The sequence below is a fragment of the Zonotrichia leucophrys genome, chromosome 3, assembly GCF_028769735.1.
Source record: "Zonotrichia leucophrys gambelii isolate GWCS_2022_RI chromosome 3, RI_Zleu_2.0, whole genome shotgun sequence".
In the NCBI taxonomy this organism is placed as follows: Eukaryota; Metazoa; Chordata; class Aves; order Passeriformes; family Passerellidae; genus Zonotrichia; species Zonotrichia leucophrys.
In genome coordinates this window covers 111,497,725-111,525,324 of record NC_088172.1, presented here as the reverse complement: position 1 = coordinate 111,525,324, position 27,600 = coordinate 111,497,725, and the positions used below count along the sequence as shown (strand labels likewise).

General features: G+C 44.4%; 1 protein-coding gene across 12 annotated transcripts in view; it reads left to right on the top strand.

The window, feature by feature from the left end:
* HMBOX1 (homeobox containing 1) overlaps positions 1-26,484 on the top strand; it is a 123,401-nt gene extending 96,917 nt beyond the window's left edge. For 7 of the 12 annotated variants that reach the window (XM_064709955.1, XM_064709957.1, XM_064709960.1 and 4 more), the window contains 5 exons: positions 3,964-4,046; positions 6,226-6,321; positions 7,731-7,825; positions 7,989-8,090; positions 11,336-26,484. In XM_064709955.1, coding sequence (XP_064566025.1) covers positions 3,964-4,046; positions 6,226-6,321; positions 7,731-7,825; positions 7,989-8,090; positions 11,336-11,473 — 514 coding nt within the window. In that variant the 3' untranslated portion in view covers positions 11,474-26,484. The remainder of the gene's footprint in view (positions 1-3,963; positions 4,047-6,225; positions 6,322-7,730; positions 7,826-7,988; positions 8,091-11,335) is intronic. The other 5 variants (XM_064709967.1, XM_064709963.1, XM_064709966.1 and 2 more) reach the window with 5 other exon arrangements.
* The last annotated feature ends 1,116 nt before the right edge of the window (positions 26,485-27,600 follow it).

Sequence of the window (27,600 nt, the reverse complement as noted above, 5' to 3'; positions counted from 1 at the left end):
AAATAGTCAGTGATGAAGTCTTGAATTTTTTTTCGTGGCTTTCTTATCTTGGAAACTTAATTATTCTCATCATCTTCTCAGGAATCATAGAATCATATAACCAAGGTGTCATGAGGGGTGAAAAAGACCTTTAAGATCATCAACCAGCATTGTGTTCACCACTAAGCCAAGATCCTCAAGTGCCACATGGGGGGAGGTTTAAAATGTGCTTTGTCACAAGACCTTGATGGGATGGGGATGAAATGTGATGTGCTGGTATGCAGGGTTTATGCACAGAAGATTTGGATGCTGAGGAGGAAAATCAGCAATTAGGGTTGGATATTTTGGGTTTCCTGGAGCTGTGAGACCTTTTCCTTTCAGGGTATGAGCTCTGATAAAGCAGCTTGCCACTAAAAGCACAGTGTGGTCATGGAGAGGAACACTATGGCCTCAAGAATGGCTTTAAGCTGAAGGAGAGTAGATTTAGGTTGGATTTTGGGGAGAAATTCTTCCCTGGGAGAGTGTTCCCCTGGCACAGGCTGCCCAGAGAAGCTGTGGCTGCCCCTGGATCCCTGGACATGTCCAAGATTGGGTTGGAGCAACCTGGGATGGTGTCAGGTGTCCCTGCCCATGGCAGGATGTTGGAACTGAGTTACCTTTCAGGTCCTTTTCACTTCACACCGTCCTGGGATTGAGTGCTGAGGAGAAGATTCAGTTTTGGGGCGCACAATTTGAGGATTGGCCAAGTTTATGAAAGTGTGGGGGAAGGAGAAGTCCCATCATTAATGAGGATAAGGAATAGTCCAGCAGGGGGAGGAGAGGCAGGTTCTCAAATTACTGCCAGCTGCAGAAACAGAGTTTTAATTGCTCCACTAGTTCCCCTTCCAGCTGGTGCCCACTTGGCTTTGGGATCCCCACAAAAAGGACCAGGACAGCTGTGTGAGAACTCACTGAGATTTTTGATGCTTTTTCATAAATTGAGATTTAGGGTGAGAAGAATTTCACATTTCCTAGTGAGAATCACTTTTCCTGTAGAAATTTTTAGACATTTTACATGAAAAGATCCGAAATTCCTGTTTGAATTTAAAGAAAATGTTTCAGACTGATGAGAAATGTCAGGCAAATTAATTATTTATAACTTAGTTGTAAAATGTTTAGAGATAAGAATTACTGCTTTAGCAGTTTCTGAATCACAGAAATGATTGGAATACACAAAACTCCCTCATTTGCTAGAAGGGATGTCTCATTCCTTGTCCAGTTCTGGAAGTTTGCTCCATCACAGGGAGATTTCCTGTTGTCCCAGAGAAATGTAAGCATGGGCTGAAGTTTTGTTGTTGGTAGAAAATATTTTTATTTGTTGGAGGCAGCAAAAGCCCGGCTGTGTCTTGGGAAAGGGACAGTGTTAAGTGACAAGAAAAGGGTCACTGGTGGCTCTGGTGTTGTCTTTGCTGCTTTAATTAGTGTCTCAGTTTCTTGAATTAACAAGAATGGGCACTTCAAGGTCACCCTGATTGATAATTTTATGTATTTTGTAATTTCTTCCATGAATGTTGTTTTTTCGTGCATGTGGTGCTGTTTAGGACTCCAGGGCAGGCAATATGTTCATGTAAATAACAGAGCAGCATTTTTCAGCTGTGGTCTCTTGATGTTCCTTTATCTCAGGGTGCTCAGAAGAGGAAATGATTCCTGGCTCTGGGCAGAGGGCAGTGCTCTGTAGGTGGGAGAGTGAAATATTGTCATGGGGCTGCTGAACTGGCATCCTGAGCTCCTGCTTCCATCACTAACTACTGGGAAAAGCATTTTCTGCTCTGTTTTCCAAGCTCTCCATTCCCCAGAAATGCACCATTGTCCAGAACCCTGCAACCCCTTTGAAGAGAAATTTACAGGTTGAGATGGACACACACATCACTTCAAAGGCTGGAATCACACAAAGGGGATGGAAGAGGGGAGAATACACTTGAAAAATTACCATGTCCAGAGGGCCTGATGTTCATTTTAAATTCTCATAAAGCCGAACAAAGACACCAGGCCTGTGTCAGGGAACTCCTCCTTTGATTCTTCAGTCACCTTAATTCCAGCAATTAGTTTGCTCTAATTTGACAAATTCCCAACTTTTCCAACACTTGAACTGAAGTTTAAGGCAGAGCTGCCCTTCATTTGGGGAAGACTGGGCTATTGCTGTGGCTCCATTTGCTCTTTTCTAGGAGATCACCTGGAAATACACAAATGGTGCAACTCTCTGAGCTCATGTGAGATTTCTCCTACTGACTGAGCAGCAGCTTTGAAATAGGACCCAATTTTGGGCATAGCTGTGACTGTAAATGACTCTGTGAGCAGGGGGATGAGGTAGTGGCACCTTAAATTCAACCTGAAATTTACAGGTTGAGATGGACACACACATCACTTCAAAGGCTGGAATCACACAAAGGGGATAGACATGGAAGAGGGGAGAATACACTTGAAAAATTACCATGTCCAGAGGGCCTGATGTTCATTCTAAATTCTCATAAAGCTGAACAAAACCACCAGGCCTGTGTCAGGGAACTCCTCCTTTGATTCCTCAATCACCTTAATTCCAGCAATTAGTTTGCTCTAATTTGACAAATTCCCAACTTTTCCAACACTTGAACTGAAGTTTAAGGCAGAGCTGCCCTTCATTTGGGGAAGACTGGGCTATTGCTGTGGTTCCATTTGCTCTCTCCCAGCAGATCACCTGGAAATACACAAATGGTGCAACTCTCTGAGCTCATGTGAGATTTCTGTTACTCACTGAGCAGCAGCTTTGAAATAGGACCCAATTTTGGGCATAGCTGTGACTGTAAATGACTCTGTGAGCAGGGGGATGAGGTAGTGGCACCTAAAATTCAACCTGAGTGTTCAAAGTTTGGACAGAAACAGTTCCTGTATGGAACAGAATCTGGATTTCCATAGAAAGTAACTGGGGCCAATCCCCTGGATGAATAATGGAAAATAATAATTGCCTCAATATGCCTGAATCTCCTATTACCAAATGATCTATAGTTAAGGAAATAAATATCTTCTTTTCAAATCCAGAGCAGCTGTCCAACAGCCGGGCCTGCTGCTGATCAAAGCTGATAAAAGAAATCCTAGGATTATATATTATAGATAATCTACAGAAAAAAACAGTGGTAGTCCCTGCTTGTGGTGTGATTAGCAGAGTCCATTGAAGAAAACAGGACTTTTTGTTGGTTTTAATGCAGATCTGATAAGCTCTGTGGAATGTAAATCAGTTCATTAAAATTTGCAGAACGGTTCAATGAGGTAAAAGAGGAAACAGTTTTAACTTTTATGGGATGTTTACTGCATATAAAGTACAATAAAATCACAATTATTCCAGAAAAAATAGTGTTAGAAACGTGCTGTACTCAATGTGTCGTTCTGAGGAAGATTGAAGAATTTTGAATTGTGTTTTTAAAAAAACAATCTGACTGTAGAAATCATCCTGTGTAATTTCATGGCATCTCCACACCACGTCTATCTCTGCAGTATTTGTGGGGTTTTGCATAGTACAGATATTAAAAGCATGCATGGATGTGTATATATTAACAAATATATCAAAATAAATGTTAAACAGCTCCTTCTGCCTAAGCTGAGAGTGTGTCAGGGGATAAATAATAAATAAATGATAGTAAAGTCAAAGGCCTGTGGTGTCTTGGAGATGATGCTTCACTTGACAATCTTAACTCTGATATCCATGGAATTGTCTACATTTTTGGGTGTCCTAGTACAATATTCTAAATTCTGAGATCATGCTCATTTATCTGAGGGATTTGGGAAGTTTCCTTCATTCCATGTGGACATAAGTGCAGGCTGGTGTTACTTTACCATAAAATTTGCTGTGGTACCTTTGGAGGAATGATGCATAAATCAGCAGCTGACACCTTTTAGTAGAGCTGCTTTGGAACCTTCATGCTCTGATTTCTTAAGAAAAAAACTGATTTTTTTTTTTTTCCCCTTTTGCAGTTACTTCAATGAGAATCAATATCCCGACGAGGCAAAGAGAGAAGAAATTGCCAACGCCTGTAATGCAGTTATACAAAAACCAGGTGAGGAGCTGCTGGGGGGTCCTTCCCAAAAACAAAGAGATTTCAGCATCTTCAGTTCTGAGACTGATGCTTGCAGAATCACAGAATCATTTGGGTTGGAAAAGATCCCCAAGGTCATCAACCTTTGACTGATAATTCAGGTTTTTGGAGGAGGAAGGAGCTCAGCTCTCCTATTTTCAGTATTTTACAGCTTCCAGACATGGATCTCAGATTAGAACCTGGGTGTGAATGCAGGACCTTATCTTTAGGTCAACAAGTTGCATTTTCCCTGTTTCTGGAGAAATTATACTTAGGAGAGGAGCATGAATATTCAGTGTAGTGTTAGTGGATGCACCTGCCTTTGCTTAGTTTTGCTAACCAAACATTTACATAGATTTCAGAACTTGTGTTTTGGATATTTTTAGATTTCTTACAACCAGAATAAAAATTAATGAGAAGGCAACTAAAGTGTGAGTCATGCACATGGAATCACAAAATTATTTAGGGTGGAAAAGCCTCTGGGATCATTGAGTCCAACCAAGGCCACCACTGATCCATGTCCTCAAGTGCCACAGGAATTTTAAATTCCTCTAGGGATGGGGACTCCACCCTTGCCCCTGGGCAGCTGTGGCAGGGCTGGACAGCCCTTTCCAGACAGGAATTATTCCCAATATCCAACCTGAGCATCCTTGGTGCAGCTTGAGGTCATTGAGGGACATTTCCTCTCGTCCTGTCCCTGTTCCCTGGGAGAAAAGATGGATCCCCACCTTTTTATCCTTTCAGGGAGTTGTGGAGAGCTGGGACTGTCACAGAATAGCTCAGGGTCAGACAGGTTAGAATGGAAGTGACCTCTGGAGTTCATCTGATGGGATTGTTCAGTTTCAGCACCTCCAAAACCAGAGATTTTCCCATCTCCAGGCCCCTGTTCCACAATGTTGAGCACTCTCATGGCAAAGTACTTTTTCCCTAATACCTGCTGAAATTTTCCCTGAAAAATCCATCAGGTAAGAGGACCAGAGAGCTGAGGATTTGATTCCTGGCTGTGCTGCTGGTTTGTGGAGCAACTTGGAACAAAGTGCTGCAAGGCCATGTCAGGGAGCAGTAAAATACTGCCAGTGCTGCTGATGCAAAGCATTAGGCAGCAGCCAAGCTATCAATTTCCAGAGTTTTCTTTCTTTCACTTGTCTCATCTCTCTCCTAACTTATTTAAGTGTGCAGATTGCTGCAATTACATGGGTGTTTTGTATGCTGAATAAATAAACTTTGGAAAGGAGTCAGAAGCAGGGGGGGCTCAACCCTGTGTAGCCTGCAGAGGTCTGAGGATGCAGATGTGGGGAATATTTTATATAGGGTCAAGAGCAACTGAAGAGGTTTCCAGGATGTCCTTGGAATATTGAATCCCTCCAGTCTTCCCTTATTTATGCTGATGACCAGATAAAGGCATAGTTTTCTACAACTGCCTTCTGGTTTTTGGGAATATTTTGTTGGTTTAAATGTAAAAATCCAGTTTCCAGCATCCACCCCCGTTCTCCCAAAAGATCCCGAGTGTCCTGGTACAGCTGGGAAGGTGTGATGGGTGCTGAGAGAAAGGAAAGCAGATTGCAAGGGTGACACAAAACCTCTTCATTCATTTTGCTGCTGTTATAAAACAGTGAACTGTACCCTCATGAGTAAGAGAAGGAGCCCCAGGGATGGGGTTTGTGGAAGGAATTTCAGTTTTTGGATTCTCAGTTTTGTGCTCACACTGGAAAAGCAGCCTTTCATTCTCCCATGGCTCTGGATTGAGTTGGTTAAAGCTGCAAACTCCTGTAATTCAGATTTTTAAACAACAGAAGAAAAGAAGATATCTGGCAGTTAGTGCCACAGCACCTAGACACTGGAATGTCATCCAGATAAAGTTCAGTTTTTTCTCAGTTATAATAACTTGCCAGTGCTGTTTGTGTTTCAGGGGTTTATCCCATAGAATCCCAGAATTGTTTGGGTGAGCAGGGACCTCAAAGCTCATCTAAAATTCCAATCCCAGAACAGGGACAGGGACACCTCCACTATCCCAGGTTGCTCCAAGCCTTGTCCAACCTGTTCCTGGACACTTCCCAGGGATGTGGCAGCCACAGCTTCTCTGGAACCCACTGAGTAACACCACTGAAATATTATTTTAACACCACTGAACTATTATTTTTCCCTCCTGTTGCTTTCCTAGGAAAAAAGTTGTCGGATTTGGAGCGAGTTACCTCCCTCAAAGTGTACAACTGGTTTGCCAACAGGAGGAAGGAGATCAAGAGAAGAGCCAATATTGGTAATGTATCACAGAGCCTGCCTGCAGGGCTTGGGGTTTGCTCAGGAGAGGTGGCAATTACGTAAGAATAAATTAGTGAAAACACCAGAGGTGCTGACAGCACAGGGAGAAATGTGGAGGAATTATGAAAATGAGTCCCTTGCTGTTCCAGATTTTTTTTGTGAAATACGTGTAATTTGTAGAATTCTGTCATCAGTGCAGGAAAAAGTGATGCAGTTACAAAGTTTTACTGGAAGAGCAGCTTTAAAAAGCAAAGTGAGGATTTTATAGGTGGAAGGAGAGTTGCATTTCCCTCCTTTGAGTATCCAAACTCAAATCTGAAACGAAACCTCCAAATTGTAAATAAAGGAGATAAAGATGTTGGCAGGTTCACAAACTTTGTGTGGTTTTTATCCTGGTTATACCTCTGCCCCTGACAGCATTCCAAGGTTTTGCCCAGGGGCAAGTGGCTGGAAAAAAGCCAAATTTTTTGTAATTTTTAATAATCAGGAAAAAATAAAAGTCACTTCAGAGGTAACCCTGTGGGTTCTTAGCTGATTGTGGGGAAATCAAAAGTGACTCTGAACTTGTAGGAAGGAGACCCTCTGGTGTGGATAAGATATTCTAAGGAGAATAAGTCACCTCAGTGATTTTTTTATTTTGTGGATTCAACAAACTCCTGCCATTCATAAAAAGTTTGATGCCCTTACTTAGATATTATGCAGAATTACTTTTGCAACACTTGGGTGAACAGACATCCGTATCTGCATATTTCCAGTATTTTTAATTATTTTAAATGTTCCACTGTTCTGCCTTATTTCTGAATAAGAAAAATGCCCTCTTATTACACCATTTAACATGTTACTGAAGTTTACCTGAATTTATTTTTCTACAAGTAAAAATGGCTTCTCAAAGGAATGGGGGAATAAAGCAAACTTACTGTTTGGAGAGGAGGTTTGAAAAGAGATCAGAAAGAATCAAGGGGAGCTTTAGATATATGGATCCTACTGGAAGATGGATTTTTGTGTTTCCAAATCCCTGAAGTGCTTTCAGAAATTTCTCCCATCTATTTTCAGCCATTCCTCAGCCCCTTGAGTCCTGCCAGTCCAAACTATGGGGGAAGATTTACAGGGAATGCCTTTGTCACCCCAATACCTCAGAAATTACACTGATTTCTGTTAGGATGGGCTGGAATGCAGGGATTTTTACTCCCAGACAGGTCTGGTAGTTGGCAGGGAAGGATTTCAGGCAAACCAGTGTTTGTACCTGTGCTATATTCCCCAATATTGGAGAGTGAAGAGAAAGGTGCTAAGAACTAACCCTGTTCCTCCAGTTATTCTAACTTCCTGAAAAAGGGAAAAAAACCCCCGAGTTACTTTAACTTCTCCAATGCATCAGATAAATGAGGGATCCATTTGCTTTTTTCGAAGAAGCAGCAATCCTGGAGAGCCATGGAATAGATGTACAGAGTCCAGGAGGTCACTCCAACAGCGACGACGTGGACGGCAACGACTACTCGGAGCAGGTGAGCACTGGAGCCTCATGGCCCAAACAGGGAGAACTCAAATACCTAAAAAAACCCTTTTGCCTCTTGAAAATCTTGTTTTGTTTGGCTTTTGTGTCACTGTGATGGGGAGAGGGTGACAATGCCCAGTATTGACCCACGTGGATTTGTTGCCTCACAACAGGACACTTGGCAAGTACGCAACGGGGAGGAGGAGGGACGGTGTTCCGAGGGAGGCAGAGAAGCAGAGAAGGTAGAAGAAGACAGGAGGATCTGCTCCAAACAAGCAAGTTACACCCCTCACACCACACACGATGTCTGAGGAGAGCCTCACCTCAGCCAGAGCCCTGCCATACCCACGCTCTCCTTCCCTGTCGCTCTGAATTCCCCTCCCTCAGGAAGGGATGGACAGGTTTTTCACAGTCCTGTGTGTCAGGCACCAACAGTTATCCCTGAAAAACTGGGCACCTCCTGCACCTCTGATTTCTTTCTGCATGAAAGGCCCTGTTATAGCCAGGGGCACCCCTGCCACCTCTCCACCCCTGGAGGATCTGCTCCAAACAAGCAAGTTACACCCCTCACACCACACACAATGTCTGAGACACGGCAGGACATGAGGGCTCACCTCAGCCAGAGCCCTGCCATACCCACGCTCTCCTTCCCTGTCACTCTGAGTTCCCGTTCCTCAGGAAGGGGTGGACAGGTCTTTCACAGTCCTGTGTGTCAGGCACCAACAATTATCCCTGAAAAACTGGGCACCTCCTGCACCTCTGATTTCTCTCTGCATGAAGGGCCCTGTTCTAGCCAGGGCCACCCCTGCTGTGAGCTGCTGACCCAGCCCCAGACATGAGCAGGAGGGAGCCCTGCCCAGGAGCCTTCAGAATTCCTTGTGCCAGCCTTTCCCAGCAGGATTCTGAGCACCCTCCTGGAAGTTCCTGAGCTCCCTCTGCTCTGTGGGAGAGCCTTTCAGGAGCTTCTCAGGATCACCCCTCAGACACTGGCAGGCAAAGGGTGAAGGGTAGGGGGAAAGGATTTGATTTACTAAGCTTTGACCTTTAATTGGCCCATTCCATATTGTTCTGCAAGAGTGTGCCACTATTTGGATTCTTTACATATTATCTGGTTTTTTTTTTTTGTTTGTTTGCTTTTGCATTTTAATTCTTGCCTGTTCTCTCTTTCTCTTGGTTATTTTTAACCCTTGACAGCAACTTCTTTTTTAAATCCTCTTAGCAAAAGAATACCCTTTCCCACACTCTGAGCCCTCACCTACCCTAAAGTTGGTGACCCTTCCTGACAGGTGTTGAATCCCCTTCCCAGTTTTCCCAGTGTTGGCCAAACCTCCAGGGTTTGGAACCAGTTCACTGCTGCTTTTTAGAGGAGATATTTCTGTGCTACCCCACAGCTGGGCTGGATCACTTTTCCCTGCCTTTTCTGGGAGAATCTGGGAGTTCTCCCTCTGCAGAGGCTGCTGCTGGAGTGGAACAGCAGCTGAGTGTCCTGGAATGAGTCCCTGGCACACTTGGCTCTGGCCCAGTGCAGCAGATCCCTGGCAGAGCTGGCATCCCCAGCTGCCCTGCTCCTGGTGGGGATTGAGACCCTTTTGGTAGGTCAGCACCAGCAAATTTGGTGGGACCAACTTTTCTGCCTCTCAGTGATGAGAAGCTGCTCTGTGACTGCCATAAAATATTTAGAAACCACTGCCAAGCCCAGAAGATTCCCTGTCAGGCAGACAGGACTGGAACACTGAGGTGGAGCGTGATGTAGACTCCTGAACTATGTTTTTCTTCTGTGCATTAACCAGGATACTTTGAAAAGAGAAATAAATGGGTTATTAAAATTTAAAGATCTTTGTTGAGAGGCCTTAGAAATGACATTTCTCAGTAATCTGGGCTCTCTATGAGGTGTAATTAGTCATCAGCAGCAAAGCAGATTAAATGGCAAGTTTTCCTGATGACCATTTAACATCCCTTAGCTGTTAAACCCAGAAATTCTGTTTTTCATAGATGCACCTAAACTCTAATAAACTTTAAACCACAAAGTTCATCTAAATACTATCAAAGTGCCTAAACCCCAGATTTTAGGGCTCTGTATTTGTACCATGACAAAGATTTCTGAGAGGCCCTAAAATTTACCAGACCCTTGTTATAAATGAATGAATCCTTCTAAATAACCTCAGGTTTTTACCAAATCCTGACTTATTTTTGGTCCTTCAACATTTGCCACCCATCATCTTAATTTAAAAATGCTCTTTGCATGTTTTAAATTTTAAATCACAAGTTCATCACTTGAAGGCTGTTGGGAGACTGATAAATGTTTATCATTTCCTTTCCGTAAATGGTAATAATTTAAAAATCCAGGATCACAGGGGGATAATTATTAGTCCCTGTTTTAAAGAGGGGAAAACACCATGATTTTTCCCAAAATTCCCTACTTGATTTATGGTGGTTCCAGTCCCCTTCAGTCACTGGTTTTCTTAGCATTGGAAGAGTTTTCTAGCATCTCTTCCCCTATATCTGTGTGAATTCAGTGTTTTCACAGGATGCTGACTTGGACCAAGGCTTAGGCTCAGTTTGTGTCATGGTTCTGGTCAATAGTAGTAGTTAAAGAAAAAAGACTTTTCTAATGTATATGGAATTGTTTCATTCTAGTAGCTTCCAGCTTCTGGAAGTCAGTAGTTTTAAGAGGCTTCCTGAGTTTCCATAATTTGTAGCAGACTAATTTTCCATGGATTTGTCAAACATACACCTTTTAAAGCCATTTTTACTTTTGTCTGATGTAAAAATCAGTGAATCCTGAACTGAGCTGTGCTGAGCGAGCAGTGCTTCCCACTGCTGCATTGGATCACATTATCATTCCAGCCAGTGTCTTTGATTATTAAATCATAAAAAACCAAGGACAATTGTCCTCTTATTTTCCAATTATTTGTAATAAGCATTTATCATATTAACCATCAGCCATTTCTTCCCCAAACTGGAGGAACTTGACTCTGTTTAGCTTCTTCTCACGAGGAAACTTCTTCCCTTGGGATTTTTCTTTTCTCTGCCTTTTCTTTTTCTGTTGTGGCATCAAATAGAATCAGAGAACACACAGAACAGTTTGGGTTGGAAGAGACCTTAAAGTTCATCTTATTCCACCCCCTGCCATGGCCATAGATGACCTTAACAGGGCAACCAGAACTTTATATTCCAGATATAAGCATGTACCTGTGCCATGCCCAGTGATTCCTGGCCTAATTTGCTTTCCTGATTTTACCTCGTGTATCACTTGTGTCTTCATAATTCAGTATTTTCCTCCAGAGCTGGGTCCCCCACTCCCTGCCTGGTTTACCTTTGTCTGCACAGTGAGGGAAACCAGTCCTAAACCAGTTGTAAACCAGTTGTAAACCAGTCCTAAACCATTCCTAAACCCACATTGTGACCCCGCTCTGTCCATCCACAATCACTCGGCATATTTTTTTTTTTCTCCGCTGTGTTTTTTTTGGACTTGTGGAATAACCCTGCTTCTCTCTGCTCCTTCCCACATGGTTCCCAGGATGACAGCACTAGCCATAGTGACCACCAAGACCCCATTTCCTTAGCAGTGGAGATGGCAGCAGTCAACCACACCATCCTGGCGCTGGCCCGGCAAGGAGCCAACGAGATCAAGACAGAGGCTCTGGACGACGACTGATGCCAAGAGAGGGGAGGGTCAAAGCAAGAAGTAACTTAGTTTTAGACGTAGCACCTTAGCAGACTTTCCTCAGTCCTTAATATGTGTTCTTACAGTATAACTTTGCAGTTTCTTGTACGTCAGTTAGCTGTTAGGGTCTTGTTCTGTGAAGATGGCATGGTGCCCTCAGCCTTTGCATATACTCTCTCAGTATTAATTCCCAATAAATAATCAATCAACCAACCAACCTCCCTCTCCCAGCCCCCAGTGGCTAGAAAGGTAAAATTAAAAAAAAAAAACAAAAAAAAGAAAAAAAAAAGAGAAAAAAAAAATCTTGCTGCTCTGTCTTAGCATTCAAAGTGCTTCCAGGTATTTTAGACAGCCCTCAATTACAAGTCTTTAGGCTACACTTAAAATCTTGGATAACCTTAGAGATGGTGTTGAAGCCGATAGTCCGTACGCTTTCCCTGCCCTGAGACTGAAAGGATGCAAGCTGAGGTAGTGGCACAGGGTCGATGGACACCAGACTGGGAGTATCAACAGAGAGTAAAAAGAACACTTAGAAACCCCACTCCAGCATGGGAATAAATGATTTCCAGCTGCAATAAGCCGTGCCTCACTGGTCATACAGTGACTCCGTTTACTTTTCGGGTGCTGTGCCGAGAATGTCCATTGGAAACACATTCCCACATTTCAGTTGATGCTCACATGTTCAGCACAGACATCCTCTGCTCTCACAAGCTGCGTGGCTTAGTGGAGAAGTGCTGCCTTCTGCCTCTGCGACCGTGGTTGAAGCCCAGCCTGGGATCAAATGAAAAATGAGCTGAATGTCTAAATGGACAAGAGTCCACTTCTCAGAACCACTGCTCGTTCTTGGCATGGCTGGCAGTGCCTGCTCAGAAGAGGTCTAGACTCTTAGCCATCTGTCATTAACAATTTCACCTTTAATTCCTCCTCTCTCACCTTTTCTGTCCCCGCTCTGCTCCCCTCTCCACTTTGCCACTTTCGAAAGCAGTGTTTTCCAGGAAGGTTGTTAAGGTCCTAAAATGGGTGAGTGGATTTTTACACGCCTGTGTAAGTAATGCCTACATCCTGACTAGCCTGAAAGGTTACTGGAGAATTCAACATCTGACCTTTGCTAGATAACCATCAGAGCATAAATATTCTCCTAAATACGAACTTCTTTTGTTTGTTTGAAGGCAGGAGGATCTCTTACCTGAGAAATGGGGTGTGAATGTTTTGTGTTCTCTTTACTCTGTCTTTGTTAAGGTGTGAGAAAGCTATACTGCTACGAGCAATTTAATTAATAATTGGAAGCCATACTGATAATGGATGTGGTAATATTTGTAAAGCAAACCTACTCTAAGTAGCAGGAACTAATGGAATTGTTTTCCTTGATCATATGTAGCACTTTTGTTACTTTTTTCTTAAAGATATTTATATTTGATAAGTCTTTTTTTTATCATTTGAGAATTCCAAATACCAAACAGCGAACTTGCATTACAGAGTCACCCTGCGATCACCTTGTCATCTAGTATCTAAATGATGAACTGTGTGTGCATCTAAGAAAATTACATCTGCTAGCATTGTGTGGAAATGATCTCCTGGCATCCTGATAAAATGATATGTTGCTGCCGGTAAGAGGAAACGTTTGGATGGAAACAGCACGAGAAGCGTTAGAGACGGGCAGGGCTGTGTTACATTAACAGAGAACAAATTCAAAACCTACGGAAATTTTTGTATGGAGACACATATAGAAAAGTTTGCATAGCATTTCCCTCCACGTTCCTCTTTATCTTCCCAGTTTGTGTGGGGATAGCCTAAAGAGGGGAAAACAGCTCAAGGATGGGTTTCGCTTTGCTCCCCTCTGCTTTGGAGGTGGAGCAAGGGGAAATTCCTGTTACTCGCCTTGTTCTCATCCCTTCCTCCCTCTTAACCCTCAGAGAGGTTCGTGATGGCTGCAGTGTGGCTCCTCAGCGGGTTTTGAGCCAGGCTGAGCCCTCCAGCTCAGCTTTTCCTCTGTCCCTGTGGAGCAAACTGCTTTCCCATGTGCTGGGGAGATCCTGTGCTCTCAGAGGGCACCGCCGTGCCACCTCTCTGTCCCTTGGAAGATCTATAGGTAGGGCTTGGCCTCGACTTCCACTTATGGATTTCATTGGAGAATTTATGTGCTTTCCTTAGATACAGATCACTGGAGCAGAATGAAGCCGTCTTTTTTTCCTGTTTTATTGCATTTCTTGAGTAGGCAAATTCATGAGTAGCGTCAGGGCGGACTCAGGAAAGGCAGGACTTGGATCAGTGACCATTGCTCCACTGCAGTTATTTTCTTACTGCCTGTATGAATGTTTTGGTACTTAGGAGTGAAAGGATGGGGAGAGCTTTTATTTCTATTTTTGCACAGCAGAATGATCGAGCAAACTCGAGCCTTAGTGGAATTTTACCTACTTATTCATTCCACAGTCACACACTGAGCTGACAAGCAACATCCACGATTTATAGTAAGGAGATTTTAATAATCGATGACCTCTTTACGTTGGGCTTGCCACCACCATTTGTTCTGGCTGTTTCATTTTAAAAAGAACAGACTCAAACTGTTGGACAGCTGCAATTTTAAAAGAAATATTGCTTATTGCTTACTATAGTATCTGTAAAAAAAAAAGGCATTGTTTGAGGCTTTGCCTTTTTAAAGCAATAGGGAAGAATAAAAATAGCATTATAACTTCTGTATCCTGATTATAGGTTCATGTGATGCAGGATCAAAGTAACACCATTGAAATTGTGTGTCTGTACCATCTAATGTAGAATAATCTGGTCTTAATTCTGTTTGTCACTGTCAGGAAGCTGCTGACATCCCACACAGCATCTTCTCTGAAGGTTAAACAGGTAAAAAGTCCCTTGTGAGCAACTGGAGATTGGCAGATCTTCCTGGGCTGTAAACACCCAGTTTTTTACCTTCCCACATTGTCATCTTACTAGGGAAAATGTCAAATTTTTGGGGCATCAGCCCCTTGGTTCTGTGGGGTCAGTGTTTGGGGTGTGTCTGTTCCAGCTTCTCCTTGGGCATTGGGAGGTATGAGGAACAAGTGGTACCTCAGAGGAAGGGGTGGCACCTCAGCTGTCCCCAGGTGCTCCTGGCAGGTCGTTCCCTTCATTCTGGAAGTTCATAAGGAGCCATTTGCAGCTGGTCAGTCCCTTTTTGGTTTGAGGTGAATTTTCTGTAATGAGACAGGTGCTGATGTGATGGTACCGAGACGATCTGGAGTAAGTGAAAGAATCGATGGAGTGTGTGTCCTGGAATTCAGGAATCCTGGAATTCTTTCTTTTGGGGTTTTTTCCACAATATGGGAGTTGTCTTTGTCTTTCTGCCTGTGGGCTGCCTTGGAAATGAAGCCTCATTGGGTAGCAGTGCAGTGGAGTGGCAGTTTGTTGTAGCCAGGCTGGAGTCACTGCAGTTTGTTCCCTTGAAGTGGCTCTGGTGGCAGATCTGAGCTACCTTTTTGTTCTGTGAACAGAGAAGAAGTTCATTTAAGAAGCTCCTCATCTGTGATGGTCACAGATTGCTTTTACCTTCTTAGAGTGAGTTCTGGCTGATATTTTGTCCCTCATAAAGTCCTTTTACTTGAGTTGTTGTCTCTGACCGTCTTCTTAAAACAACAATTTCTACCTCCACTTCTTTTCTGGATTGTTTTGGTGTTGGGTATTTTTTTAGTTCCCCCACCCTTTTTCCTGAAGTATGAGATCCCAAACATTTGCAAAAGCCTTATGAGTTGATAAAAATCAGCAGATTTGTTTTCTGTTGAATACTCTGCAGGCACACATGTGGTTACAGTGAAATCCTGTGCTGGATGTGAGTCTGCAGTGCACCCTTGCAGCAATTAAGGAATCTCATTAAGAGCCTTCAGGAGGTCATGGAAAGGGTTTGGACCCCTCTGTCCATCAGTTCTGGAGTCACTGAATGGGCAGGAGGGGGCAGGTGGGAGGGTTGGAGCACATGTCACATAGTGGGAGATTGCAGGAGCTGGGATTGTCCAGGCTGGCTCTGGGGACATCCCAGATTTTGGGTTTTAACTGTCTTAATAAATTAGTTTTACCTAGTGCAGGATCAGGAGTTGGACTTTGATGATCCTTTTGGGTCCCTTCCAACTCAGGATATTCTGTGATTCCAGAGAAGACAGAGCCAGGCTCTTCTCAGAGGTGCCCAGCAAACCCTGAGGGGCAGAGGGCTAAAGCTGCATGAAGGAAAATCCCAGATGAGTATAAATAGAAGTATTTTCATGCTCAGTGCTAGAAATGGCCCAGAAAGTCAGTGAAATTCCCATCCTTGGGGATACTCAAAACTCAACTGGACAGGGTTGGATTAGAGACCTCCAGAGGTTCTTTTCTGACCTAAATTATTCTCTGATTCTGTGCAGACCTGCTCAGGCTGAGGTGTTCCCTAGTTCTGATTTGTACATGTTGACTTGTTTAAAGAAATCCTGGTAATTTGTTGGGGGTTTTTTCTGTTTTGCTGTTCATAAAAATTATCTTTTCTAGTTTACTAATAGAGGGGAGCTTTATTTGCAGGGTCTGGCTCCAGGCTCCAATCAAGCCATAAGTTAGAGATTTCGTTAATTATTTGCTCTGTTTACACAGTTCTTCAGGGATATTTGACTTATTCTGTTTGTTTCATTACCTAACGTCAGACTGGTAAGTTTTTTCATGTTTTTGTAACATTTGTGATTTGTAGATCAGTTTTTGCCTTCATTTGTGAAGATTTATCTTTGTCTTGCTGCTGTGAGTGCAAGTGAGAAACTCAACATAGCTGAGCCTATTTCAGGAAAAATTTGGATTAACTCAAGACCACTGGTGACTGCTGTGGTGAGCCAGAAATTTTGGGTCAGTAAATCACAAATTGGTGATTATTAAGAGCTGAAAATTGATTGGGAAAAAGTCAGATTATGCTCACTTGGATCCCCCTTTCCTTATGCTGTTGGCCACTTCTAGAAAAAGCAGTGTGATAGTTGAAATAGATTTTATTTTTCATAAAGATAAACCCACTAAAATTGAGTAAGAATTTTTCAAACTCAGAGTTGCTGCCTTGATGCAGGATGTTGGTTCCCTGTGCATGTTCCTAACTGGAATCCAGAGCTGGAGTCACATTTTCCTTTGCAGATTCCTAAATTCACTGTGAGACCCTGCCCATAGTCCTGAGCTGGGAGCGTTCAGCTGGGGGTGGTTTCCAACCCCTCCCCTGCTTTTTAATTTATCCCTGCTCATTTTAATTAATATTTATAATAATGTTCCTCCTCCCACTCCAGCTCCATCATGGCGCAGCCCCCACTTCCCAGTGCTCATCAGCTTCTTTCAAACTCCTTGTGTGATAACCAGCAAATTTTAGGGGTTTTTTTGTTAAAATTTTGCTTTTATTTTTGCTCACTCACTTGAGTGAGTTTTCTCACTCAAGTAGCTCTTGCACTCTTTGAAGTTATTTAACTTGACAATATTATTTTGAACAAAGTCTTAAGCTTGTAGGCAATAATCTTTGGTTTGGTGCAGCTTTTGGCAGGAATATTTGTTGGCAGGATTGGTCTTAAAATTGTGTTACATGTCAGTGACCTTAATATATGTTCCTTCCATGGATTTTGTGTGTTTGTAGCAGCAGTCAGGGGTTGGATCCTGATCCCAGCTACTTTAATAGAGTTTTGTGGAGTTTTCACTGTGATTCCTTGGAAGGGAAGGTTGATGGCCTGACCAAAAAAATACCTTGCAGTTCCTGAGAAGATATTTCAACCTAAAACATTCCCCTTTGGGCTTTTGAGCAGCTGGGATATTTACTCAGGATATTGGATCAGTTATTGGCCAAAAGGGATTTGGTACAGCCCTAAAACCTTCATTTCTGCCTCTCTTGCTGCTGTCACATTTATGGGGTTTAAACTGTCTGACTAAAGACGTTGCACATTCATGAAAACCAGAGGCATTCTAGAGATGGCAGCTACAAATCCAAATTTAAAATACACTGAAATTATCTTTTTTTTTTTTCCTTTGTGAGAAATGTGTTACAACTAGAGGAGCGTGGTTGGGTGTTTTGAGGACTGTCAGTAAGGTGACAGTGATTTGATGTTGGTTTTTGTCCAACAAACGTAAATCAAATCAAACCAATGGAAGTTTTATCTCAGTGGCAGCAGTGAGGCAGAGGGACAAAAATTTAAACTCTTTTACTAAAGAGTTTGTTGCTATCCTTGGCCTTAGGTTTTGTCACTTAAAAATAGCCCGGAATTGTTTGTTCTGTAGTTTATATCAGAGAATTGTGGAGTGGGTTGAGTGGGAAGGGATTTTAAAGAGCATCCAGTCCCACCCATGCCATTGACAGGGACACCTTCCACTATCCCAGCTTGCTCCAATGGCCTTGGACATTTCCAGGGATGGAGCAGCCCCAACTGCCACGGAGCTTGAAAAGAATTTGCCGTTTGAAACACGGGGGAGATAATTCACAAAACATTTTAAATGTCCCTTTCAATCAGGCTGATGTAGAAAAGAACCGCTGGGCTTGATGGCTGCAGCGTGGAGCTCTTTCCCATTCTTTCAGGGAGGTCTGGAGTGCTCCAGCCAAGAGCTCGAGCAGGAATGAACTGAAACCATTGAGCTGGAGCGGGCTGGTGATGGGCCTTTGATGTTTCTGTATGTGCAGAACATCTCTCCCTCAGCTGCCTTGGCAGAAGCCTCCCTCTGCCATTTATTCCCTCTGTGCTCAATGGCAGCGGGTGTGTTCTGCTGATCAAAACACCCAGCACACTTGTGCTGAATCCTTTCAGGCTGCAGCCAGGGTAATTGGGATGGGCAGGATAAATGCATGGGAGTATGGCAGTCACAGCGATGGCAGCTCCTTTCAATGCCTGGGTGTCCCTGACGGGTAATTAGCAGCTTTGGAACTGCGGGGATTGGCATGGCCGTGATTAAAAGGATTTCTGTCTTTTCTGTGATTGAAAACAGAAGATCTCCCGCCCCCTAATTCTCTTTTAATGCCGGTGTTATTAGTGACACTTGGAACACAGCTCCTCTGTAAACTTAAATAATGACCTCGGTGAATGGTGACTTACAGCAGCAGGGACTGAAGCGAGCTCGGTTTCTATGCAAGGCTGCTCCTCCCGGTTCTGTGTTCCTGCTCCGCGTGCGTGTCACTCCCAGCGAGTTTGGGACACAAAGAGGACATTTGGTGGTGTGACAGCCTGGGGACAGATTGCCAGGGCCTGGTTTAGCTCTTCTGGCTCATTTCGGATTTAAGGAGATGAAGAGGATGAGCCATGAGCTCCACTGGACTCATCCTGAGTTTTCCTTGGAGCAGGGAATGTCCCTGGAATCTTGGGCGCCATTCCAAATTGCCATTCCCTGTTTGGAAGCTTTGTCAGCACTTCTTGCTGTGTTCTCCTCCAACTCTGCTCTCTCAACTCACACAGTGTAGTGATGGGAGCTAATTCCCCTTTTTCCTTCAAAAAAATCCCAAAATTCCCCCCACAGGAGAGCTGCTGGACGCCATCCTTGCCATTCACCCAGGATATCTGGTGGTGACCCAAAATATCATCATTTTCCCCTGATCTGTTGCTGTAGTCTCCAGAAGCATCTGCCCTAGGGTGTTCTGTGCCTTTTAAATCTGTTTTTGTGAGTATCTGTTGCCCACTGAGCACTGCAGAGCCTGTGCTCCATTTCTGCCCTTAAGTTTCTTGACCAGATTTTGCCATAGTGCTGTTCTCCCCTTACCAGGCAGGTTTCCACATTTTGTTGGCTTGTAAAGATGCTTAGAGGGACTCTTGAGCCAAATTTAGTAAAACTAACAGCTTCCTATCACCAAAAAATCCTCGAGAGAATTTAGGGACTTCCTTAGGCTTTTATTTAAATCTTCCAGTTACTTTTCAGCTTCTTTGCACTGAAATCCTTGTGAATCCCAGTTCAGAGCAGACCTGTGGCTGTGGGTACTTCAGTTCTTCGAGCACAGTTCCCACTGCACTCACAGTGCCAATGGGAACAACTTCTGTTTTAGAAAATACATTTTTAGATATTCACTTGCTGCTGTCACTGGCCTCAATTCAGCTTCCCCGTCCTCCTCTCCCTTCTCCTTAACTAATTAAAGTCTTCCATGTTATGGCAAGATGGCAGATGTAGCTTAAATAACCCACCTCTTTAATTAAGAGGTTGGATTCAGCCTTCTGAGATATATTTGACATCATTTGAGATTTAAAAATACATTTTACTTACACAGTTTATCCGTCAGATCGCTCAAGGAGGGCAAAGAGATAATGAAAGTAAATTATTAATTAATATTTCTCACCCAGTATATTCCATTAAGAATATTAAGCATTTATTCCATTCCTCAAAGCACGTTTGACTCTGGATAGAATTTTTTTTATTAAGTCTGCCTGCTGATGAAGTTTTTGCTGTCTCTCTTTGACAGGGCTGTAGGGACAGGGTGGAAAAAACCCTTCAGGAGCTAACCAGAGCCAGGAATTCCAAATATCACCTCACTGACCAGGTTTCCCATTTCCTTTATGCATTGTGGACAGATCTTTTCAAGCCCAACAGGCTGTCCCTGACACATCCAAGCTGCTTGAAAAGAATTGGTGAAATTATGGAGTGAAAACAGCAGCAGGAGCATCTCCACCTCCAGGGTTTGGAGTGGAGTGGGATGAGTTTGGGTTTGGAATGGTGAAGGAATTCAAGATGTTGCTGGGGTATTGCAGAGCATCTGGAACTGCTCCCTGAAAGGGGGAAACACCTTGGGATCTTTGTTGGTGAGAGAATTGAAGTGGTTTAGGAGCTGTCCCTGGAATTTGTGCTTGTGTTCATTTTCTCACAGAGGTCGTTCAGAGAATCCTGGAATGGTTTGGATGGGAAGGGCCATTAAATCCATCCCATCCCATCCCTGCCATGGGCAGGGACACCTTCCACCATCCCAGGGTGCTCCAAGCCCCATCCAACCTGGCCTTGGACGCTTCCAGAGATCCAGGGGCAGCCACAGCTGCTCTGGGAATTTCATCACAACCACACCTTCCCAGCCAGGAATTCCTTCCCAATATCCCATCCATCCCTGCCCTCTGGCAGTGTGCAGCCATTCCCTGTGTCCTGTCCCTCCATCCCTTGTCCCCAGTCCCTCTCCAGCTCTCCTGGAGCCCCTTTAGGCCCTGGAAGGTGCTGGAAGTTTCCCTGCAGAGTTCCCTCTCAGTTTAACCAAACATTCCCACCTTGGCACACAGGAACAATTCAAACAGTTCAATTCAGCACTTCCTTCCTTCAGAGCTCTTTGCTTACACAAATCTTTCTTCTGGAGAGCTTTGGAAGTCTCAGTTCTCTTTCTCCAGGGCCTTGGAGAAAATAAATGCTGTTGAGATGTGGGAATGTTTATAAATCCATTGGATATGTGTGATAAATTTGTAAAGAGTGATGCAGAATAGAGAGACGCTTTCAATTAGGGTTGGGTTTGGTTTTTTTATTATTTTTTTTAGGAAGTAGATGGAAATAGGGAGTTTGCATCAGGATTGTGGGAGGCCACTCGACCTTCAGGGTCTCCTTGTCACTGGTCCCTTCTGGCCTTAATTGTAAATCTATGACTCCAAAGAGATAAAATGTGTCTTTTACCTTTAGAACTTGCTGAGAATATTGAACAGTTTATAGAGATTTGAGTTCTGGAGGGGTTCTCTGCAGCAAGAACTTTCCATCAGAGAACACGTTGTGCCTTATGTCTCTAGCCCCAGTTCCAGTTCCATACAATAAAAATCTTGTACCATTACCCCAAAAATTCAGCATAAATAAAATTTGATCAACTACAATTATTTCTTTGGGCTGCAGTGCCTCAGCAGCTGATTTCCACAAATGCCATTTGCAGAGGGATTCAAAACATCCCCCAGCCAGCACAAGCCCTCTTGCTAAACTGGTGTCTCCTTATTTCCTGCATGGAGCCTGCATTCCTGGAAGGAATTCCTGTGGGCTCTGAGCTCAGCCCTCCTCAACTGCTCTGAGCCATTTGCTTCCCCCTGAAGTTGATTCTCAGCACTGAATTATTATTTTCACATTATTTTCCCAGATTTCAGTGCTTCTCATAGAAATAATTTCTTTTATCTTTCATGCAAGCTCCTTCACATCCCAATAATTCCATTTTACCTGGTTTGCCTCTTCCGACCTGCTCTGATCTGAAGCTGTTGTCCTTGCAGCCTCCAAGTAAGGGATTTATGTTGTTTCCTCCCTGTAAAAAGCAATCCAGTGTAGGGCAGAAACTTCCAAACTTTCTACTCCAGGGTTTCCCAGCTCTCAGACCCTTCTCCTTTCCCTCCTTGCAGTTTGGATGGTTAGAAAATCACAGAAATAGCAATTTTTAAGTTTAATTTTAGTATTATTATTACTTGGTCTGTCTTCTTTTTTTACTGGGAAGATTTGTTTACTGGGAGACATTCCCCTTTCCTTTGGCCTTTTAGATGGTGCTGTATCCATTACTTACTTGAAGTATATATGAAATAAATAACAATTTTATCTACTTTGGCCGGTTAAAAAAAAATCAATCAGCTCATAAATTCAGCCAGTTTACAGCAGGTTCTTCACTTGCACAATCCTTGTGAAATCAGGGGGTTGGAGACAGGGATAGGGACAAGGTGGAAATGTTTTTTTTTCATAGAATCATGGAATGGTTTGGGTTGGAAAGGACCTTAAAGCTCCTCCAGTTCCTGCCCCTGCCATGGCCAGGGACACCTCCCACTGTCCCAGGTTGCTCCATCCAGCCTGGCCTTCTTTTGTTCCAATTTATTTTGCCTTGCTTGTGTTGGAACCTGCATTGGAGCATTGGATTTTCCTGGATGGAACCTTCATTGGAGCAGTGGATTTTCCTGGTTTGGGTGCCTGTTTGTAATGGGGCTGTTTGGGACAGGATGCCTGGATTTGCGCAGCTTTCCCAGGAGTCTGCTGCTTCCCTTGGACACTTCATTTATCCAGGGTTAGGGATCCCTCACTGCAGCCAGAGGAGCTTATCATTATTATTATTCATAAGTTGGTTTCAGCTTGAAAAATCATTGGAAAATCTTGAAGTCACTTTTCCAAATGAAAAATTACAGTGAAAACAGTTTGGATTTTGAGCTTCCCATCTTCCAGTGTTATCCACTGAATTTTCTGTTCCTTTTTTTTTTGGTTTTTGTGTGAATTTGGGTGTCATCCTGAGCCTTGTGCTGACCTGAAGCTGGTTTTTGGTTGCTGTGGGGTCAGAGCCCTGTTTGGTCTTTCGGGAGGGACAGATTCCCCATTCTGTCACCCAGTAAAAACCCAAAAGCAGAATCCCTTTTTCCTTGCTGTTGGCTCCAGGAATGTCTTTGTGAATGTCATCAAAGCCTCCCTGATTTTGTGCTGGAGTTCTGGATGGTTCTGGGCAGCATTTCTGCCCCCAGTGCTGCTGGCTGAGGCTGGAGAGCCCCGTGTCCCGTTGGGAGTCAGATCCCATGGGATGGCACCGTGGGACAGGCTGAAAACCCAGATTTACATTCAGTTGAGTTCCACAGCAGTTCTGTCAAAGGGTGATGAGTCAAAGCCAGCTGTGGCCATGGGGAAAACCATTTTCCTGACACATTGCCTTGGCTGTCTTCCTCTTGGTCTTCATGATCCTCCCAAAGCCCGGGAAGTGGGAGATTTGTGCAGTACTTCTTTCATTTTAGTTGGTTTTTTTTCTTAATGTCAATTTAAAAAGTGCCTAAGTGAGGAACAGGACTCCAGAGTGAGCTGGAGGAACAGGATTAGACCTCATTTCCCTCTTGAGAAAAGAGCCCTCCCTGCTTCCCTGCACACATCCCTCCAGTGGGTCCAGCAGAATTTGGCTGGACAAACTCCCTGTTCTTTCCTCATGCTGCCCCCCTTGGTTCTCAGTCTTTTGGGGGGATCTCATTCCTCAGCCAAACGTTTGCAATCTCTGATCTGGGGTGGGTGGCAAAGAGGATGGAATTCAGTAGGAAACTGCCTCTTGGATTGCAGATACAAAGAGCTCTGCGTGATAAACATCCATCTCTGGGTGGAAAAAGCTGATGTGCGTCTTTAATCACCTCCTTTGGAATCACAGAATGGTTTGGGTTGGAAAGAACCTTAAAAATCATCCAGCCATGGGCAGGGACACCTCCCACTGTCCCAGATTGCTCCAAGCCCCATCCAGCCTGGCCTGGAACATTTCCAGGGATGGGGCAGCCAGAACCCCTCTGGAATCCCAAAGGCAGTTTCTTCCTATATTCTTAATTATTTCTGCATTTATCATAGTGGCACCTGCTAAACATGTCCAAATAACCCTAACTATTGGCAGGTGGTTATAATTTTGTAAAGGTGAGAATTTTATGTAGGTTTAAAGAATAAAGGTATCAGTGATAGTTTAAAATATTTCATTACAGGAGAATTTCTTCTGACCACAGTGAGAGGAGGTAACAGAACACTATGAAGGAGTTTTAGTAACACTTTAGGGTTCAGCAAATGAAAGCAATCCGTGTATAAATGTTTTATTTTTCATTAGCAACAAAATGTTCTCCCTTTGACAACATCTGAGGTGGGAAGGGACTGTTGGCAAGGAAAGCTGTGAGGGCATCCCTGCAGAGGGCAGGAACTCATCCTCTGGGGAGTGGATGGGTGTTGGTAGAAGGCAGTGATCCTGTGGGAATCCATTGCTGGAGTCCTGATGGAAATGGGGACATTTCCTGATGGAAACCCTCTGTGGCACACACAGCCCTTGGCCCTGCTCCGAGATGCCTTCTGGAAGTGAGGATTCCCTGAGGAGTGACCCCTGCAGGGGTGTTGGTGACAGCAGGTGGGTGCTGTCGGTGAGTGTGGCAGCCCAGAGTGAGGGCACAGTGGAGCAACCCCAGAGCACACAGAAACAGCAAAACCCAGTGAAGGCTGGGGAGGCTCTCACATCCGAATGCTGTGCGTGCCTCGACTTTGTCCCACTGTGATCTCAGCCTGTGGCTGGTGCCAGCCGTGCATCTCCTGGCTGGGCTGTGCTGGGGTGGCTCCTGTCACTTGAGTGTCCCCAGATCCATCAGTGTCCCCCGTGTCCCATCCCTGCCCTGCCCGCTCCTCCTGTCCCCCAGCTGCTGCTCTGCCCGGCTGGGCCTGTGTCTCATCTGCTGTTGTAGGTGTCCTGCCTACCTCAAGGGGTAGCCATGGGATCCTGGAGCGGTGTGCTCACCCTCTGGGCAGTTCTCCATGAGCACTAGCGCACACTCACACTCACACTCACACTCACACTCACACTGGAATGTATATTCTCCTCCCCCCCAGCCCCCAAATAACCTCTTGACCTGATCCTTGCTGTAGCCACCACCAACTCCTCTTGCAAATTGGATGCTGCTTTAAATGTGAAAACAAATGTTCAAGAAGCTATAAAACCTGAATGAAAGCTAAAGCTGAATTTATAAAGCCTTGTTGCATATGAGCCAAAAGTGCAAAAAGCTCTATATAATGAACTAACCTGCCACTCATATAAATATAAATATATATAAATATATTAAAATCAGACTGTTCTACAAAATTGTGTATTTGTATTTTTGTGTACGTACAATTTTCTGCTAAGCAGAAGGAGGATGTAGTATAGGATGATGTGAGAAGAGATTTTGTTTAATCATATTTCTTTGTTACTTATTTTTGTTAACATCCAGATGCCTGTCTTTGTCTTATGTGTATGACACTGTTCCAAAGGTGCAGTATCCCTCTCCTGCTGTGTGTCCAACCTCCTTCCTCCACAGGGAACGAGTCAGGTGATGCCCCTCATCATCATCATCCTCATCATCATCATCCCCTTCAGATCCACCCTGGTCTTGATCTTGAGGGCTGCTCGTTCAGCTGAAAGATGAGATGTTTCATTTCCCAGCTCCTCTTCGTGGTGAAGTTGAATATTCATGTTCTGGTTGATTCCTCTGCTCGTAGTTGTTCCCTAAACACATTTCCATGGTCTGCTGCTGCTCCTCAGCCTGACATTTTGGGGGAAAAAAAATTATGGATTGGATAGGTTGGGAGGGAGGATGAGCAGATCCTCGTGGTGGGAAGGAAGAAAGTGCTGGGGTGGTGCCAGGGGTGAGCCTCAGTCCCACCCCATGGGGATGGAGGAAGCTCCTCGAGTTCCCGCACTGGCTGCTCCTGGATGGGGTTTGGCTGTCAGGAAGGAGGGCTGGGGAGTGATGGGCTGTGACTCCCCCTGTGCCCCCTCAGGAGCATCCACCCTGCACCCCTGGGGCTTTGGGGCTCTTTGGCTCTTTGGGAAGGTTGGAGCAGCCTTGAGAGGGATCCATCTGTTCTTGCCAGTGAAGGCCCTGAGTGTTGGGAAGAGCATTCCCAACTCTTCTCCCACTCACTGCCTTTACCTGCAAGGTGCTGGTGGCTCCCTGTGAGGAGAAAAGGAACAGTGCAGGAAACCTGAGAGCCCTTGGTGTGCTTGGGAATTGTTGTTTATCCATCACAAAGGGCCAAAGGAGACTGGATAGAGCAGGATGCAGTGCAGTAACTGATGGGGAGCTCGGGGCAGGAGATGATGGAGCTTCACCTTCAGCCCCACCACAGCCCCTTGAGGAAACTGGTCCAGCCTCCACCCCAAATGCAGGTGAGGGTCAGTATCCATCACACCTTCCCCTGGCAGCAGCTGCTGTGAGGATGAACCATCAGCCTCTCCCCTTGTGCCCTTTTGGGTTTTTTGTTTAATTTAATCCCTGTCTTTGTCAGAGCTGACCCATGGCCGGGGGAGAGCGATACTGCACCTTTCTACGTAGGGCTCATATTTATAACAATGTGTAATGACTGTAGCAAAAGTCCTTGTTTCTGTATGTGAATGGACAGAGAAACAAGTGCTCTATTGTATTGATTAAAATAGTTCAAATGAGTCCTGTATCATTGTATCTCCTATTCTGGATTAGTGCCTTTTGGACAGTAGACTGTTCTGTAATTAAAATGTAGTATAACTGCTTTTTTGTACAGTTTTGTTTTAATAAAACTTTTTTTTAATTTGTGTTTATTTTAGTATTGTACCTATTAGAAAATAAAAACGTATAACTCAACACTGACCCTTTTCTTCTGTCATCCTTTTTGTGCAGGGCTTGTCTGAGACCAAAAATGTGTCCCGAGAGCAAAGTGAATGTAGAACATTTGGATTTGTTTGGGGAAAAATTAATTCTTTGTGCACTCCCCCTCTGGAAGGGATGAAGGTGGTGGGCACAATGATGGTGGTGGGCACGGTGATGATGGATTTGGAGCAGTGGAATCACTTGGAATGTGAGCCATGGATTGAGACTTTTTGGGGCTCTTTGCACTCAAAGCAGATGCTGTGAGACCTGCAAAGGTGTCCTGAGAACAAAGAGAATGTAGAAGAGTGGGGTTTATTTGGGGGGAAAATGGATTCTTTGTGCGCTCCCTCTCTGGAAGGGGTGAAGGTGGTGGGGAGGTGGATTTGGAGCAGTGGAATCACTTGGAATGTGAGCCATGGGCTGACTCCAGAAAACTTTTGGGATTCTTTCCACTCAAAGGAAATGTTTAGAGTGGAGTTTTCCCTCCTTTGGCTGGGGTTGTGTTTGTCACAGGTACAAGTGCTGCTCATCCAAAGGTGTTGTGTCCTCGGGGATGTCCCCTTCCCTCTGGAACCTCCCCCAGCAGGGCCCAGAGCCTCAGGAAGGGCCCTGTGAGCCCCATCCCAACCATGAAATTCCTGCTGAAGCAGCTGAAGGTCGGGAGGGAGCAGCCCGTGGCTGGTAACACCAGAAAATGTTGAATTATTGAGGAGCCCCAGGCAGGAGGGGCTGAGCAGCTTCAGGGGGCTCAGAGAGGGTTCATGGGGTGGGTGGGAAAATCTTCCTCAGAACGGGGAGAAATTCCTGCAGGAGGTGTGGAAGCTGAGCTGGGTGGCAGGGGAGACACAAAGCCACAGGAATTGATTTATTCAGTGTAATGGTGCCCAGGTCCTGCCATCCTGGTTAAAATCAGGATGTGCAGCTGTGGGTGGGGGCTTTGCTCAGGATGGACACCCCAAAACACAGGAAGGCAACTCTGGAGGGGTGCAGGTGATTCATAATGAACTTCAGGGTGGAAACACCTTTCAGACTGCTCCTTGTGCCTCTCAGCCATCAAAGAGGGGGATAAAATTTATCTTAACCCTCCCCATCACCAGCTGCCAGAGCTGCTGTGTT